Genomic DNA, 16,996 nt, shown 5'->3' on the forward strand with positions numbered 1-16,996 from the left:
AAAAAGGAAAAAAAAGTTTGTTTTCAGAATCATTCATAAAGCTCTTTCTGCTTGTGTGCGGATGGAAAAAGTAACTAGCAATCAAATCCCAATGAGTAAAATCACATTACATCACTCAGAAACGTGCTGATCTGATGAGTCTAATGAATCAGTGCTGATTCTCATTAGACGTGAAACAAAACACAAACACGAGCTGATTCTAGTGAAACATCTGGACTCCTCACAGAACTGAGAATGAGGTGTTTTAGACGTGTTTCGACGGCCTGAAGGACAAACACACACACCACAGCAGCTCCATTAGAGCTCATTACAGCTCCCCAGCATGCTTCCTGATCAGCAGAAGTCCTCTACAGGAGCAGGAGCAGGAAAGCACTGCTGATTGCGGTGACTGCAGCTCTGCTGTGTAAACAGCTTCATAACCACTCGCTCATTAAACCAAACACAGAACAGACATTACCTTGCCTGCTGCTTTACTCGACTGAGGTTTTTATGGTCTGCAGGCTTTGGCGCGCTCGAACGCTTTAGGAAACAGCCGTTTCTTGAAGGACTCGTACTTTCTCTGCAAAAAAATACACACAAGAGTTAATTTGTCCTGAATGCTTACACCACTGTTTGGAATCATTAAGATTTTAATGTTTCTGAAAGAAGTCTCTTTTGCTCATCAAGGTTTCTGTGTGAATCTGTGTTAAAGTGTAATGTATTTCTGTGATGCACAGCTGTATTTTCAGCATCATTACTCCAGTCTTCAGTGTCACATGATCTTCAGAAATCATTCTAATATGATGATTTGCTGCTCAAGAAACATTTCTGATTATTATCAATGTTGAACACAGTTGTGCTGCACAAATATTTTGTGGAAACTGTGATACATTTTATTTTTCAGGATTCACAGATGAACAGAAAGTGTAAAAGAAAAACATTTATTTAAAATATAAATCTTTTCTAACAATATCAGTGTTTACTATCACTTTTTATCAGTTTTAACACATCCGTGCTGAATGAAAGCATTTATTTCCTTCAAAAAAAAGAAAGACAAAAAAATACTGACCCCAAACTTTTGAACAGTAGTGTATATTGTTAGAAAAGCTTTCTATTTTGAATAAATGCTGTTCTTTTGAACTTTTTATTCATCAAAGAATCCTGAAAAAAGTATCACAGGTTCCAAAACAATATTAGGCAGCAAAAAACTGTAATAAATCATCATATTAGAATGATTTCTGAAGATCATGTGACACTGAAGACTGGAGTAATGATGCTGAAAATACAGCTGCGCATCACAGAAATAAATTACACTTTAACAGAGATTCACATAGAAAACAGCTGCTTGACATTTTAATAATATTTCACAATTTTATAGTTTTTTTTCTGTATTTTTATCAAATAAATGCAGCCTTGATGAGCAGAAAAGATTTATTTAAAACACATCACAAATCTTACTGATCCCAAACTTTTGAATGGCAGTGTATATATATGTGGAGTGAATGGGTGTTATTTTTCAATAGTCCAAAAGAAGTCCAGTAAAGTGCATCCATCCATCATAAAAAGTGCCTCACACGGCTCCGGGGTGAAGAAAGACCTTCTGAAGCGAATCAATGCGTTTGTGTAAGAAAAATATCCATATATATCCTTACAAACAGTAATCTCTAGCTTCCGCTAAATGTTGAACACACATTCATTTCACACACACACACACAAATATAAAAAATAGAAATATAATTATAGAATTTAAAGTTGAAGTTAATATTATAACTTTAATATTACAAAAAATATATTTTATATATATATTTTAATTGTTTTTATACACATCAGCAAATTTCAACCTTCCATATTAGTTTTTTAGTTGTTTTTTTTTTTCCTTGGGAAAATGTGCCATGTCCTGTACCTGATATATATCCACAATAATCCATATTTTATCGAATCATAAGCTTGTGAAGGATAATCCAATCAGATCGTGAAATTTGTGTCAAAACCCAGCCCTAATAAAGCGAGAAATACAAAATATGGCAACAAAATCAAACAAGAATTATTAATCTGGATTTATCCAATGTTCTGGAATTGTATGCAAATTAGCACATATTAATTGGACGATGCCCTATGTGCATATTTGAACATAACGTCTTGGAAAAACTACAAAACAATTGTCTTAAAATACTCTAATAATGTGACTTTTATTATTATTATTATTATTATTGTATCATATTCAGAGGTTGGTATTTTTTTTTTGTGTTTTTGTCAACAACAACAACAACAACAAAAAAAACAGTTATAAATATAATATCTTCGAAACATTGTTTATAATAATTTAAAAATCTTGTTTTAAAACAATCAACTGAAATAAAATAATGTTTAAGCGACAGAAATGTTTTTAATAGTTTTAGTTTCCCATAATAAGCCTGATTATCAGATATTGCGATATGACAGCTCCACATCAGATATCTGGTTCAATATTTCTATTCTTTCTTCGAGATCAGAGTCAGATTCGTTATTCATGCTCTTTCAAAACAGCCGCTCCAGGAAACACTCACCCGGCACCGGAAGTAGTGACCGCTCCGCACTCGCGCGTCAAAACAAAAGTCACCACCAAGATTATGAAAATATCATTCTCATCTTCAAACACTAAATAATAACTATCATTGTTCTAACATTAAATTTCTCTTCTTTGTTTCACATCGCTTTAAATGTCTCAAATCTGTGGGGTTGGATAAATAAATAATAAAAAAGTAAATTTAATCAACTAACTTAATAAATTCAATTTAAAAATAAATTAACATAATAATTGACCCTCTTTATAAATAAATTCCGATTTAAAAAAAATACATTTGCAATTGTGTAAATTAAATATATAAATATTTTTAAATAAATAACAAATAAGTAAACCAAAACATTTTTGTTCACTAACATGAATAAATCTAATTTTAATTGTTCAAATTTTGGTTTAAGTCTAACAAACTAACTTTCTCACACTCTCACACACTCTCTCTCTCTCTCTCTCTCTCACACACACACACACACACACACACACACACACTCTCTCTCTCTCTCTCTCTCTGACACACACACACAACACACACACAAACGCTCTCTCTCTCTCCTCACACACACACACACACACACTCTCTCTCACTCTCACACACACACACACACACACACACACACACACAACACACCACTCACTCTCTCTCTCTCTCTCTCTCTCACACACACACACACACACACTCTCTCTCTCTCTCTCTCTCTCACACACACACACACACACACACACACACTCACACACACACACGCTCACACGCTCTCAGACACAGACACACACTCACACACACTCACAATCACACACACACATCAGTATCACACACACACACACACACACACTCACACACACACACACACACACTCTTTCACACACAGTATATGTAATAATATATATATAATATTTTCTCTATTACTATTTCACAAACACACACACACACACACTCTCTCTCTCACACACACACACACACACACACACACACACACACACACACCACCTCTCTCTCTCTCTCTCTCTCTCACACAACAGACACACACACACACACACACACACACACACCACACACACACACACACTCACACACACACACACACTCTCACACACACACACACACAAACACAAAACACACACTCACACTCTCTCTCTCACACACACACACACACAAACACACACACACACTCTCTCTCTCTCTCTCTCTCACACACACACACACACACCTCTCTCTCTCTCTCTCTCTCACACACACAGGAGATGCGTTAGTCTTCAAAGTTTATTCAGGATGCACAAGTGAACATATACTCTGGGTTCACACCTCTGCATGCAAAGCAACATTATACTTCCTGTAACACTGAGAGATAAACCCAGACCTAACTACACAACACTAACTCGAACAGAAGAGAGTCAGCTCCCATCACACGGTGAGAGCAAACGAGACGAAGCAGACACATCTGATTCTCAGCGAAGGGCAGAATTACACAGACACAGACAGTGAGCTGAGCTGAGGCCATATCTTTCAGTCGTATCTGAGAACAGATAAAGGCTCGCCGCTAAACCTGAATCCACCAGGAGAGAGAGTAAAAGAAGTACTGAAGATCAAAGATTGCTTGTCATATTTGGCTTTGACTCCTCCTCACATTAAGTGCAACAGCTAGACGTGTCTTCATTTCTCCTCATGCAGGTGGGACAGTCCCACTGCTCATCTTTTTCGGCAGAAGCTATAAGCGGTGTCACAGGTGCATCAGCTCTAGGAGGCACAACTGAGATGTTCATAATGTGAATAGTGTGAGTAAAGTCTGCTTCAGCACAGCTGCCTGTGTCTCGAGGAGCTTGATGTGTTTGATTAGGGTTGGAGCTAAACTCTGCAGGACAGAGAGCACAGAAACAAGGCTGAAGACCTCGGTGTAACTGCAGAACTCTTAAATGCTGAAAAGTGCATGCGGGTCATTTTTTGTCAAATCAACAAAATTTCAGAAACTTCCCCAGCTCAAATTTTTTATTTTGTTAATATTTATTCTGAAGACAGATGAACATTTATAGTTATGAAAGCCAAACTATTAAATGCCACGGATGAATATTCACAGAGTAATGCACTATTCTGTAGAGGGGGGTCAGAATGATAATATTCACCTGAGATTTGGAGCCAAATTACAGGAGGGTAAAAATGACTTCAGACAGATGGCAGCATCGTTATGTTATTTTCACACAGAGATTGGCAGCTCTATTAGTGAAATCTGGTGACTTTAGCAATCTTTGTGGCATTATGTGTCAATCGTGACCATTCAAAAATGAGGAAAGAGCATTTTTTGTGTGCTGGTCACCAAAGTTTGCATGCCTGTAACTCAAGAAGCATTAAAGACATCTTAATGCCCTTTTAGAGATTGGGTCTTAACAGACTTTCCTTTTAACATCTTTATTTCTAAGGCCCAGTATGGTTCAGTTCCAGAGATATTGGGATCTGAATATGGCTCCAGGAGTAAATTGCTAAACTGTACACATTTTCAGTGATCAAAAACCAAATGCTTTTGGATTTTCAGAAATGTTGGAAAGCTCTTCAAATTCTTCAGACATCGATTCTGGGCAGTTCTACAGATAAAATACAAATAATGTACAACGAAGAATATAAATATTATAATGCTTAAATCTACACATAGCTTATTCTTTGAGAACTGTCAATAGCCTAAATTCAAAACATTAATCAAGTGTTTTCCTCCTCAATAAATCAAGGAAGAGTCGTTCTTTAAAACTAATGAACTGACGCTCGGTTTCAGAGACTGTTCCACAGTAAATCATAACAGAGATCTCAGTTCTGTCTGCTGAGGAGATGTCACTGTGACAGACTCCTCTGCTTGTTTCAGCTCTTTGAGATCCGGCTCACTCACTTTATAATTCATCAGTTCACTTAACTGATTCGTTGTCAATACTGTTTCAGAGCAATACTATAACAACAACAATACAACTCACATAAGATACTCAATTAAAATTTTAAGAATCATCACAACAGGGGTGTGATTGGCATTTTGGGGGCCCAAAGCAAAGTGAGGATCTGGGGGCCCTTGCGCCCCAACCTTGCCTAAGATTTTCCTTTGAATTGCACAACAGTAATATTGAGTATTAAGAATTAAATGAGACATATAAAAACTGGATTTATTGTACTTCAAACTGCATAACAGCACACAAAAAAAAAACAGTTTGGTATAAGACATAAAAAATTATTATTATTATTATTTTTATTTTTTTTCACTGTCTTATTTAAAATGATACAGAATCCTATTAGCTGAGAAATGAAAGGTCTTGGTTTTACCGTGAGCAAGAGTCTTGTTTTGTCCGCTGTCTTGCATATTCAAAAATCAGCTGAATTGAACCTTTCTGACTTTGGCTTCAGCAAAACTGTTAATTATATTCTCCATGTTCAGGGATCTTCTGACTCTCTGCTCAGTGGAAATCATTGTAAAGCCATTCTGCTTAAATTGCCATAAAGCTTTATAAAGATTCATAAAACATTCATAAAGATTCTCCTTGTAGATATAATCTAACATCTCTGCAGGTGTAGAGATGTGATCTGGAAAAACATGAGCAGCTGCCCTCACTTCAAGAATCATCCATGTCTCCCAGTGCCTGCTCCAGTTTCTTACATGAGTGCCCTCCTGAACTGCCTTCTTCATGTTATCAGCCGAATATAAAAATCCGAACAGAGAAGGGAAAAAAGTCAATTTGTGTGAACCTTTCACTGTATCAAGCAGAGGAAGAAAAAATCTAGCTTGAATTGTTCCTCTGGTGTGAACTGAGTCTACTCTTTCCCTCATAAAGAAACATGCGAGTTGTTTTCCGTCGTCGTGCAACAGGAAAGATCATGCCTGTGGTATCATTCACACTGACAAATCCAACAAAGTGTTGGAAAAGTACTTTGTTTTTTTGACTTTCTGAAGAATTGCATACTTTGTTTTCTCTCCAACTATTGCAATGAGCTGTTTTGAATGATGTTACTGAAATAGTGATCTTTGATCTCCTTTTTCTCAGTTCTTCTAAGGTGTTCACTCATTATAGGGTCAAACTGTGCCATGAGCTCCACCTGTCCAAGAAACTTGCCATTATGGGGCTCAAAAAGTTTTTCTGAATGCTCTCTTAGTGCCTGATTGTGGTCTGCTAAATGACAGACAATAGCAATTATTCTGCTCAAAACAGCCTTCCAGTGCTGTGTTTCAAGAGCATGCAATTCCTGACTCACGAAAGCTTTTCCTGATTTCAGGCTGTCTTCAAGTTTGTGCCAGGTTTGCATATTTGCGTGATTTGCTTTGCCTTTTTCACACTCTTTTAAAGGGTTAGTTCACCCATAAATGAAAATTTTTCTGCGTTTTACTCACTCCCGAGGAATCCTATGTGTATATGACTTTCTTCTTTTAGACGAATCCAGTCGGAGTTATATTAAAATTGTCTTTGATCTTTCAAAGTCTATCATCGCAGTCAGTGGGTGTTGCAGTGCATCAGTCCAAAAGATGTGAAATAAAAAGCGCCCATCCATAAAAAAAGTGTCTCACACAGCTCCGGGGGGTGAACAAAGTCCTCCTGTAGTGAATCGATGCATTTTTGTAAGAAAAATATCCATATTCAAAACATAATAATCACTTTAATCTAGCTTGTGCTCACTGTTGTAAACGAAGCAGTCCCGGGAGCATGACGTGTGGAGGTCAGCGCTGCACATGCACCGGTATCAAAATCCTCCGACATTCTTCTTTACAAATCCTCATTTTGTCCTTCTAGTTAGTGACCGTTGTTTTGTTTTGATCTCTCTGCTGCACCACTCATGTTCGTCACTTCTTTCACTTCCTTTGGACTGAAGCACTGCAACACACGCTGACTGCAATGATAGAGCTTGAAAGATCAAAGACCATTTTAATATAACCCCGACTGGATTCGTCTGAAAGAAGAAAGTCATATACACCTAGGATGCCTCGGGGGTGAGTAAAACACAGCCTAATTTTCATTTTTGGGTGAACTAACCCTTTAAGTGACTTTGGCTACTGATCCACGAGTAAAATCCACCACTACTAAGTGAATATGTGCTTCCCCTTTCAAAGAGCTTACAACAGAAGCAGAAGTCCTTCAGTTAACCGCTTGTGGCCACTAGGGGGCCCGCCAAGCCCGCAGGGCCCCACGCAGTTGAGTGCTTTGGGTGGTGGGGAAACATGCTACTGTTGGCACATTTGCTTCGATTGTTTCAATGTTTCACGAAGCCTTGCTCTGCCCAACACTAATAGTAAGTGAATTTTTGTATGCACGGAATTCCGGGTTACCTGCTACATTTGCTGGAATTTGATGTGTGCATCTGAAGAGACTGCATGGGATACTGTTTCCCAGAACACAACACGCTCCACGTGACGTTTCATCTTCAAACGCGTGAGTGAACTGTAGGCGGGGATAAATGTAACACTTTTATATGTACTTACATACATGTTACTGTAAACTATAGCCTATTGCTCTGTGTCTAAAAACAATATCGTTAGTATGACATAAATTGTAAATAGAGCTTTATACAGTACAGATTGTTTCAAGGATATTAAATAATTATAATAATGCAGTAATATAATATATAAAGAACATATAATATATATAAATATAAATAAAAAATATATTTTAATTATGCAAACAGAATTCAATTTTGCTGTAAAAAGAAAAGAAGTGTCTGGCTGCTATAACCAGCACTGCAACAGATATCAGTTTATCTGCAGAAACAGTGGTGAGTTATAAACAGTGAAATGTGAAGGTAATGCCTTCAAGGTGTCGACGCGATCGACCCGAGTTCGAATCCGGCTTCTGCCAAACTTGTCTTTATGCTTTTCCCATCACATATCAGATCGGAAAGGTTTCTGCAGGTTATATAAAGTAACATTTAAGACTTTTCATGGACCAGTATGTGCTCTAAATGTAAATGATTTAACAGTTAGTTGAATTATCAACACTCCAAAACTTCAAACCAGTTTTATTTTAGAATGATTGAAACACTACTAGTTTTTATTAACATTTTGAATGTGTTTTTATTTTTATATTGTCTGTTTTAATTTAAAAGCATTAGTCATTTTTTTGTTTGCTATTTATTATTTTATTTTAAATAGGTCTGCATTATTTTTTCAGTTCCTTTTTTTCAGTGTAGATAGATACAAAAATCTAATTTTGTGATCATTTATATGACTGCTTTTTGCAAATTTGAAATGTATTATGTATTGTTGTGAAATGCAAAATAAACGGCATGATGGAAACTGAATTGTTTGGATGATTTGGGCATTGATCTGATGTATCAAAGTCTGAAACTGCCCTTCACTGTCCAGTGTATGCTAAATATGTCTCTGCTCATGTGTGTTTGTCTGATTAAGAACTCTGTGATTCAGGTGTCACACCTGCATGTGTCCGTCTGACGTCTGATTGGCTCATTATGTTGGTTTGTCATCACTTGTCATCCGGCCAAACAACTTGACATTGTTAAACCTGCCAAGACCCGAGATTTTGGCACGGCTGCGGTCTCACACCTCTCGTTTGATTGTTCTTTCTCATTTCTCCTCCTCACCTTGAGAAACCGACAACAAGTCTTCGAGTAACAATGCAGGAAACTTTTCTTTCACACAAATTGGCTTCCAGTAAATTAATTAGTCTGTTTTGGAAATAAGCTCTAAATGAGAAGTCTGGCGAGCTCTTGGTGGTCCTGTCTTGTCATTACAAACTACATAGGCACTCTAGCACTGGAGAATAACAATTACTCTGACCGTAAAAGCACTTATGAACTTCTCTGCTCCCTCGTCTTTCTCCAGCCATCTGTGGCGTGGAGCACGTCAGCTCCTCTGACGATAATATGACTCCACCACAACTCTTATTTTCAATCAAGATGGCATAAGGAGAATCTAACTGGTCCCAGGACAGAGCCCTGCAATAAAACACACATGGAGGTCCACAAACCACAGGAATCCATCGTTCTTCCATCGAGCGAGTCAATCAGCCTGTGCTTTGATAGGCCAGCAGGGAGAACATGACATTTTGCGATGCAATTGTTTTGTGGTTATGGCTGCATGATGTGTTTATTCATTTCAGGAGAATGAGAAGAGGTCGTCTCTTAAAAGCCCTTCAGATGCTCACAGCAGAGTCACGCATGAGCTGAAGATACTCCATGCTTTTTCTTTGAAAACGTGCACTTATTTTCCCAGGTTTTAATTATGTTGGAGCTCTCTAGAGGAGTTCTACTGATTTAGATTTATGGTATATACTGCGTTTCAATGTGAATTGTGCACTCTTAAAAATAAAGGTTCTTTATTGGCATTGATGGATGAACTTTTAACATCTGTGGAATCTTTCCATTGCACAAGGCTCTTTTATAGTGGAATACGGTTCTTTAGATTAAGACCCCTTTGGAACCTTTGGAAGAGTGTAATTGATAGTTTACTGACATGTTTAAATATGCAAATGAGGCATTATCTAATCAAACATGCACTAATTTGCATACATTTCCAGCACAAAAAACATTAGATGAAGTCAGGTTCAAATTCTTGTTTGATTTTGTTGACATCGTAAAGGCTGTTTTCCAGAGGGGATTGTGGATTTCTCTTTGTATCCCTCTTTTATCACAGATCAGAAAATACTCTCAACAGACAGGGAAAAAAACACATTTTCACCATGTTTTTAGGAGTAAAAGGTTGTATAAATCAGTGTTGTACAAACCTTCAGAATATAGAGAGGAAAACTGTCAAGTTTGCAAGAGAAAAAATACTCTAAAGATTGAAATCTACAGACGCAAATAGAAAAGTGCAATAAAAGAAGCCCTTAAATGTGTATTGTGGATGTTTTCTTTCCACTAGTCTGAAAGAAGAGACATGAAATGACATACTGGTAGCCTGAATGCACTGATAAAAGTGTCTGCTAAATGCATAAATGTAAATGAAATGGAAGCTCAAAACTGACCAGTCCATGAAGAAAAAAAGTTTTTTCCTGCCTTGCCAGAGATGGGACTGCATTCATGTGTGTTCATACATCACAACAACATCTAATATGTTTTTATCTGCAAATAGATAAAGAAAAAACTTGAGAACACATTCTAGTTATTGTCCACACCATCAATCCCTTTAACTCACTACAGCTGCTCTTTAATGTGCAAGTTATTAACTCTATAAATCTCTGAAAGCATATAGTCAGTGAGACGGTCAGACACACAGCTGAGTGATGCCTTCTGAGCGATGATAATCCAATAAGAGTTCCACTAATAAAACCCAATTATGAATATCCCCACAGTTAGCTGAAGGTCTCCGGTGCACGGGAGGCAAGTCATAAACGAGCTGAGTAAAGCCCTGTGTAAGTGGAAACAGGTGGATGTCACATGGGTCTGGTCTCTGCTCAGTAACACCGTGATCCACTGTGTAATTCGTTATTGATGCATCAAAGACAAAACACTGGAAACACAGTCAGCGGTGGAAAAACCTCTCTCCAATCTGCCCCAGATTAACCAGATCCAGTGGCGTGATGAATCTACATATCACTCTAATCTTGATTTCAAAGTGATTTGTGCCACTGGTCAAAACATCAACATCATTGCGTGACTGTGTGAGTGTGAAACAGGTGCATGTGCTATCTGACCTCTCTGATGTCCAGCGAGGCTGTGCTGGTTATATTTAGTCTCAGTGATTTCCTTTGCACCTTTTTCTCTTCCCATTACATAAATGCAGGACACAGACAAACGACGCACCTTTATATTTAGACACTGAACCCCCTACAATTGAGCAGACCAGTAAACAGAACAAAAAACAGGCGTCATGTTCCCTTGGAAAGAGGAAAGTTACACGATTGCTGTGTTAAAAACAAGTGAAATCATGATTGATCAGAATACTTACAGTGTACAGTATGAAGTTTTTAAACCCCAAAGTGATTAATAATGACATTATTTGTAAATAAATAAAATAAATAGTTTAGACCGACTGACTAACTTGTCAACTAACTCTTGAATCGCTGTTTAAAAGTAAATTCACAGCTCTCAGGAAACGCTCTCTCAAAGTTATGAACAAACAGGAATGTTAACAGAACGTTCTTTCAAAGCTAACACGAAAACTGTATTATTTATACACCGTTCATGGAATGTTTTGTTTCTGAAACAATCTAACGTTTTTTTACATGTTGCTACTTGTTTCAGAACTTTCAAAAGTAACATTGTTTGCAGAATGATGTAATGCAATGTTCCATTAACATTCGTATGTAACCAAGAAAGTTACAAATGTAGGTGATAAAAACACCGCGGGAAACTTTGTTTTGAAATGTTTCTAGAAAATTTCTTTTATGATTATAATGATATTTAAAGCAGTCATAACTCACACAGTTTGTGCCAATCTCATGTGAATCTAATGAGTGTGTGGTTTATCAGATTTATAGAAGACAGACAGCTTTAGCTTCTCTCTGGTTGATGTGTTTGCTCAGAAGCGCCTGTACAAGGATCCCCGCCCTTTATGACGTCAGACAGGAGCATACCCCAAACAAAGCTTACACAAACCCTGAAAAAAAGTTGCAAGACATTCTGCGAGCTTTACTTTATGACTGTTTATCCCTGCCGTGTGTGTAAGGTGGGACTGATGAGCAAACTCTCGAGCAGATGTAACGCAGACGCCTGCCCTGTGCTGTGACGTCACGTCGAGTCCGAATTGAGAGGCTCTGGTAACGAGGCGCTCTCGGTCTCGGTGTTGATTGGTCAGCTGTTCTGAGAGACTCCACCCCTCCCGCATCAGCACCAGGTCAGGTCACTAGTTCACTAGTTCCAGCGGCGCTCACTAACTAGTCCGGACAGAGACATGGGCAGCGCGAGCGCGAGCGGGAGCGGGAGCGGGGGCGCGTGTCCGCGGCACTTTGCGCTCTTCTGCTCGGTAGTTTTTGTGCTCAGCATCTTCTTCTCGTCTGCTGGTGAGTAACTGAGCACTTTCACCTCACTTACATGTTAGTTATACATGCGTGTCCAGTTCATTCCTGTGACAGCTAGTTCATCAGCTCTACTAGTGATTCTCCGATTATAATGAAGTACAGGATTCCTGCTCAAATTCGAGAATATCAATAATTACTCCTAAAGGAATGGGATGAAATGAAATTCGTATTTGATCTTCTATTGAATATTTTCATATATACATCACTATTTTAAGAAATAATCACATAGAGTTTCAAAATCCAGAAAGATCCATGGCTCTGTTTTCATCATCACAGCAGTCTCGTGAATAAAACATGTGTATACTTATATATATATAAACTGTAGTTTTTCTTGAATTTTCAAAAAGATTTCCTTAAGGATCATTTAAGGTGGTTTTCAATTTATGATGAATTTTTATGATGCTTTATGGTTTTGGAGAAGCATATCTCTGAGTCTGATATATATATATATATAATAAACTAGTAAGTTAATAAATAATTGACTTTGTATTTATGATTACAGAAAGCTATCCAAATCCACTGACAGATTGTGAAGATTATGGAGATTATATTCAGGTATGAGAAGACATGATTGATTTTTATTTTTGATTTTTTTGGCTTATTTATTGTTTTATAATTTTTTGTCTATCTATCTATCTATCTATACACTGATGATAAAATGTTTAGAATGATTAACTGTTTTAAACATTGATAATAATCAGAAATGTTTCTTGAGCAGCAAATCATCATATTAGAATGATTTCTGAAGATCATGTGACACTGAAGACTGGAGTAATGATGCTGAAAATACAGCTGCACATCACAGAAATAAATTACACTTTAACAGAGATTCACACAGAAAACAGCTGTTTTACATTCTAATAATATTTCACAATTTTACTGTATTTTTGATCAAATAAATGCAGCCTTGATGAGCAGAAGAGACTTCTTTCATTAAAAAAATTCTACTAATGACCACCAGTATATATCTATAATGATACTGTGTGTGTGTGTGTGTGTGTGTGTGTGTGTGTGTGTGTGTGTGGCAGGGCTCGGCTCTGTTCAGCACTCTGTGTGGAGCACACTGGAGGAATCAGGAGCAGGTGAGTGGCGTTCACACGTGTGTTTGCTGTTTGTTCGCTCGTCACGAGCGCGTCTGAACCCTCTCGCGTGTGCTTCTTCAGGAGCAGATTCAGAACGTCTTCAAGAGGGTAAGATCTCACTCACACATCAGATCTATCAGACAGACGGCTGAAGGCTTTCTGACCGTGTCTTCTGCTCTTCAGTTTCTCTTTCACTATTCTAAAGCACACAACTCGGCGGGATCCGTCGAGAGAGAGGTATGAAGATCTCAGCTGCATTCTGTCTTTCCATGCATGTTCCCTGATATGTGTGTGAATGTCTGATTCCAGTCTCACTCGGTTCATCCGCTCATGCGTCTCTCGCCGAAGCTCTCTCTGCGCAGGAAGAAGCAGCAGGTGTGTCTCTTCCTGTTATTGATCAGAAGATATGCCCTGCATCATAAAACTAATTCTGCTGATGTGCATGAAAATATCAATATAAGCTTTCCATCACATTCAGTTTTTCACAAAATAAGGAGGATTTTTTAAATGATATGCATGCACTTCTCAAAATAACAAAAGCTTCGGTTTTAGTCACAAAAATAAGTTTTCCGAAGGAGAGGAAAAATATGTTCAGATACTCCATTTAACGTTAAAGAATCAACATAAACACACGTTTATAGACAAATAAGCTTTTTTTCTGATGTTCTATCACTGTTTGGATGCAGTAAACCAGTGTTATTTTAGGATCATATTGAGAAACTCTTATAGTTTTTATTTTTTATATTTTCCGTTTAATTCTAATTAAATTTTTAGAATTTTTTTATTTCAGTTTTAGAAACATTGCATTGACAACTATCTGAAATTAAATAAAATAAGTTTAAGTATTATTTTTTTTTTTACATTTTAAATTATTGTAGTTTAAACTGACTTTATTCCAAGTACCAAATGTGTTCCCTTTCAAGGGAACTCCAACCTGCATTCCCTAGGCCTAGGTTAGACTTCGGGGAACTAAAACACACAACACCACACCCCCGTGTTAAAAACACACAGTTTATAACACTATATAGAACACATAATACACACTCCTCTTTTGTTATTACTACAGCAGCATTGTTTGTTAGTAACAAACATCTTTCTTTCTCTTAGAGAAGCTGAAGAGAGTTTGCGGCGTGTCTGGACGACGTATTCGAGGTGCGTGCAGATTAAACTATTGTGTAAAGCAGATGCTCACACACACATACAGCTAAAAACTGAAGTTAATTCAGGATTCACACATTTCTGGAACAGTTCATCTTTTCATGATTACAGGATAAGAACTTCATAGGTTCATTAATTTAATGCACTTTATAAATTGATTTATTGTTTTATTACTTCATCAAATGTAACTAATTAAAATATAATTTTTAATTTACTTAATGTTTAATTATTTTTTTAATTTAACCAATATCAACTTAATTTTTTAAATTACACAAGATTCATCAAAACATTTTTAAGTCAGTTTAATATTATAGGATTTTTTAATAATCTGAAATAAGACAATCTGATTCGACTTAAAAAGTCAAGGCAGCAACTAAACTGAAGTTTCTGAGTTTAAAGTACTCAAAAAATAAAATAAAAAAATAAATAAAAATACTACCAAGCTTGAGTAAATAAATGCAAGTTGTAATAAATGGAAGTTTCCAGAACCTTTAGGACAGCTTTATTTTTGGGGCTTTCTGCTGTTATCTATGGCACACTGATAGTTTTCACGTGACGTCACACTCTCACAGGAAGCGATGAGCTACAGATCAGTGTTTAAATCTGTGACTGATGTCTGTGTAACGCAGTGTTTCCTCTCTCCAGACGTCTTCTGTCCGTATCTGGGATCCTCTGCGGCTCCGTAACGCCTCAGACGTGTTAAAGCTGCACTAGTGCTGCAGATGTTTAATAAACGTAACCTCAAGCTTGCTGATGGTTTGATGTATTATTGTTAAAATCAGAGTCAGAGGGGAAGTGGCTGTGAATCAGGAAGACTGGGAGGTGTTAAATGCTAAAAGGAAATTGATGGGGAAATTGCCTGTCATGTATTTATGTATGTCCCCAAAATATCACTTAATAATACGACTAGAAGGTCTGTTTGAGTGAACGGAAACAACCAGCGAAATCATTAGGTGTTAAAAATCTGACAAACGAAGCCTAAAACGATCTTAAATCAGAGCAGAAGTCTGAATTCATAAAATCTTTGGTATTAAATGATGCATGCTGTGCAAATAAAATCATCCTCAGTGCTTTTGTGCAAAAAGAAAACACTAAGTCTTAAAACGAACAAATATCTGAAAACTTTTCACACTTTAAAGCAAGACATTTACATTTAGAGTCCGCACTGATGTGCTGCGTTCATTTAATTTAGTCTTAAATATTAAACTGCCCTTCATCAGACCCGCAGAAGCCCTGACAAACACACACACACACACCGTTAAACACTCAAATCAGTGGTTTTTATAGAATAAATGGTGTCAAGCGTTGAACTGTATTATTAGAAATCTTATAAAACAGTGTGAATGTGGTGTTTGTGGTCAGTGGTGGGTGTAATGTCCGCTGGAGGTCGTGTCGAGAGCAGGGTTCGCTGTGATGAGGTCAGTCCTCGTCCGAGTCCTCGTCCTCGTCTCTGCGGTGCGGCTCTGAGCAGCGGATGGACCTCAGCAGCTGATCCTGGATCTGTTTCCTGGGGTTTTCCTCCAGATCCGTCTTCACCGCTCCGGACTCAGACAGACGCCACTCCAGCTCTGACACAAACAAACCAACCAACACTCGTTACACACACACACACACACAACAGATACTTCCTTTCTTTTCGGAGCCAGACAGTTACTACAATAATCTGCATTAAGATTTAATTATATATATAATACATCTAATTATGGGCAGATGCAAAAGGGCTTCACTCATTTTAAAATATATGTCCCCCTGCAGCACAGAAGCAGTCATAAGCAGCACAGGTATATTTGTAGCAATAGACAACAATACATTGTATGAGTCACAATTATACATTTCTCTTTTATGACAAAAATCATTAGGATATTAAGTAAAGATCATGTTCCATGAAGATATTTTGTAAATGTCCTACTGTAAATATATCAAAACTTAATTTTTGATTAGTAATATACATTGCTAAGAATCCTCCTAACAAACCACACATCAATGGAGATATCACAAAATCAAAATTTTTTTGCTCCCTCAGATTCCAGATTTTCAAATAGTTGTATCTCAGACAAAGATTGTCCTCCTAACAAACCACACATCAATGGAGAGAATACTCAACAATAATAAAAATAATGTATTAATCTCAATTTCAGAAAATTATGACTGGTTTTGTGCTCCAGGGTCACATATAACAAATAAAGAGCTGCATAAAGATTTATTATATATACACACACACACAAATTTAATAATTTACTTCTTATAAGAAAATATATTCCTATTCACAAGATCTAACAAACAGATGCATGAA

General features: G+C 37.2%; 3 protein-coding genes across 6 annotated transcripts in view; 1 reads left to right on the forward strand and 2 right to left on the reverse strand.

Annotated features, from left to right (window-relative positions):
- The window catches only part of LOC109060486 (phosducin-like 3), a 261,660-nt gene that overhangs the window by 238,259 nt on the left and 6,405 nt on the right, over positions 1 to 16,996 (reverse strand). The window lies entirely within an intron of this gene.
- LOC109060488 (neuromedin-S) lies at positions 12,290 to 15,453 on the forward strand. 4 transcript variants are annotated; one of them, XM_042764402.1, is made up of 8 exons: positions 12,290 to 12,445; positions 12,966 to 13,018; positions 13,492 to 13,545; positions 13,627 to 13,653; positions 13,729 to 13,782; positions 13,855 to 13,920; positions 14,655 to 14,697; positions 15,349 to 15,453. In XM_042764402.1, the coding sequence occupies exons 1-8, from the start codon at positions 12,337 to 12,339 to the stop codon at positions 15,387 to 15,389; spliced, it is 447 nt and encodes a 148-aa protein (XP_042620336.1). In that variant the 5' UTR covers positions 12,290 to 12,336; the 3' UTR covers positions 15,390 to 15,453. The 4 variants fall into 4 exon arrangements, with proteins under 4 accessions (XP_042620336.1, XP_042620337.1, XP_042620338.1 ...); XM_042764403.1 differs by having other exon boundaries at positions 14,658 to 14,697; XM_042764404.1 differs by lacking the exon at positions 13,729 to 13,782.
- The window catches only part of LOC122146220 (phosducin-like protein 3), a 2,949-nt gene continuing 1,914 nt past the window's right edge, over positions 15,962 to 16,996 (reverse strand). The window contains exon 4 of the mRNA XM_042764488.1: positions 15,962 to 16,271. Coding sequence (XP_042620422.1) covers positions 16,123 to 16,271 — 149 coding nt within the window. The 3' untranslated portion in view covers positions 15,962 to 16,122. The remainder of the gene's footprint in view (positions 16,272 to 16,996) is intronic.

This window comes from Cyprinus carpio, chromosome A9 (assembly GCF_018340385.1).
Source record: "Cyprinus carpio isolate SPL01 chromosome A9, ASM1834038v1, whole genome shotgun sequence".
Classification (NCBI taxonomy): domain Eukaryota; kingdom Metazoa; phylum Chordata; class Actinopteri; order Cypriniformes; family Cyprinidae; genus Cyprinus; species Cyprinus carpio.

Excerpts from the sequence above, each read along its gene's own strand:
- LOC109060488 (XM_042764402.1), top strand. The coding sequence starts at position 12,337 with ATGGGCAGCGCGAGCGCGAGCGGGAGCGGGAGCGGGGGCGCGTGTCCG. Across the intron at positions 13,019-13,491 it reads ATTATGGAGATTATATTCAG|GGCTCGGCTCTGTTCAGCAC; the intron begins GTATGAGAAGAC and ends TGTGTGTGGCAG. Across the intron at positions 13,654-13,728 it reads TTCAGAACGTCTTCAAGAGG|TTTCTCTTTCACTATTCTAA; the intron begins GTAAGATCTCAC and ends TCTGCTCTTCAG.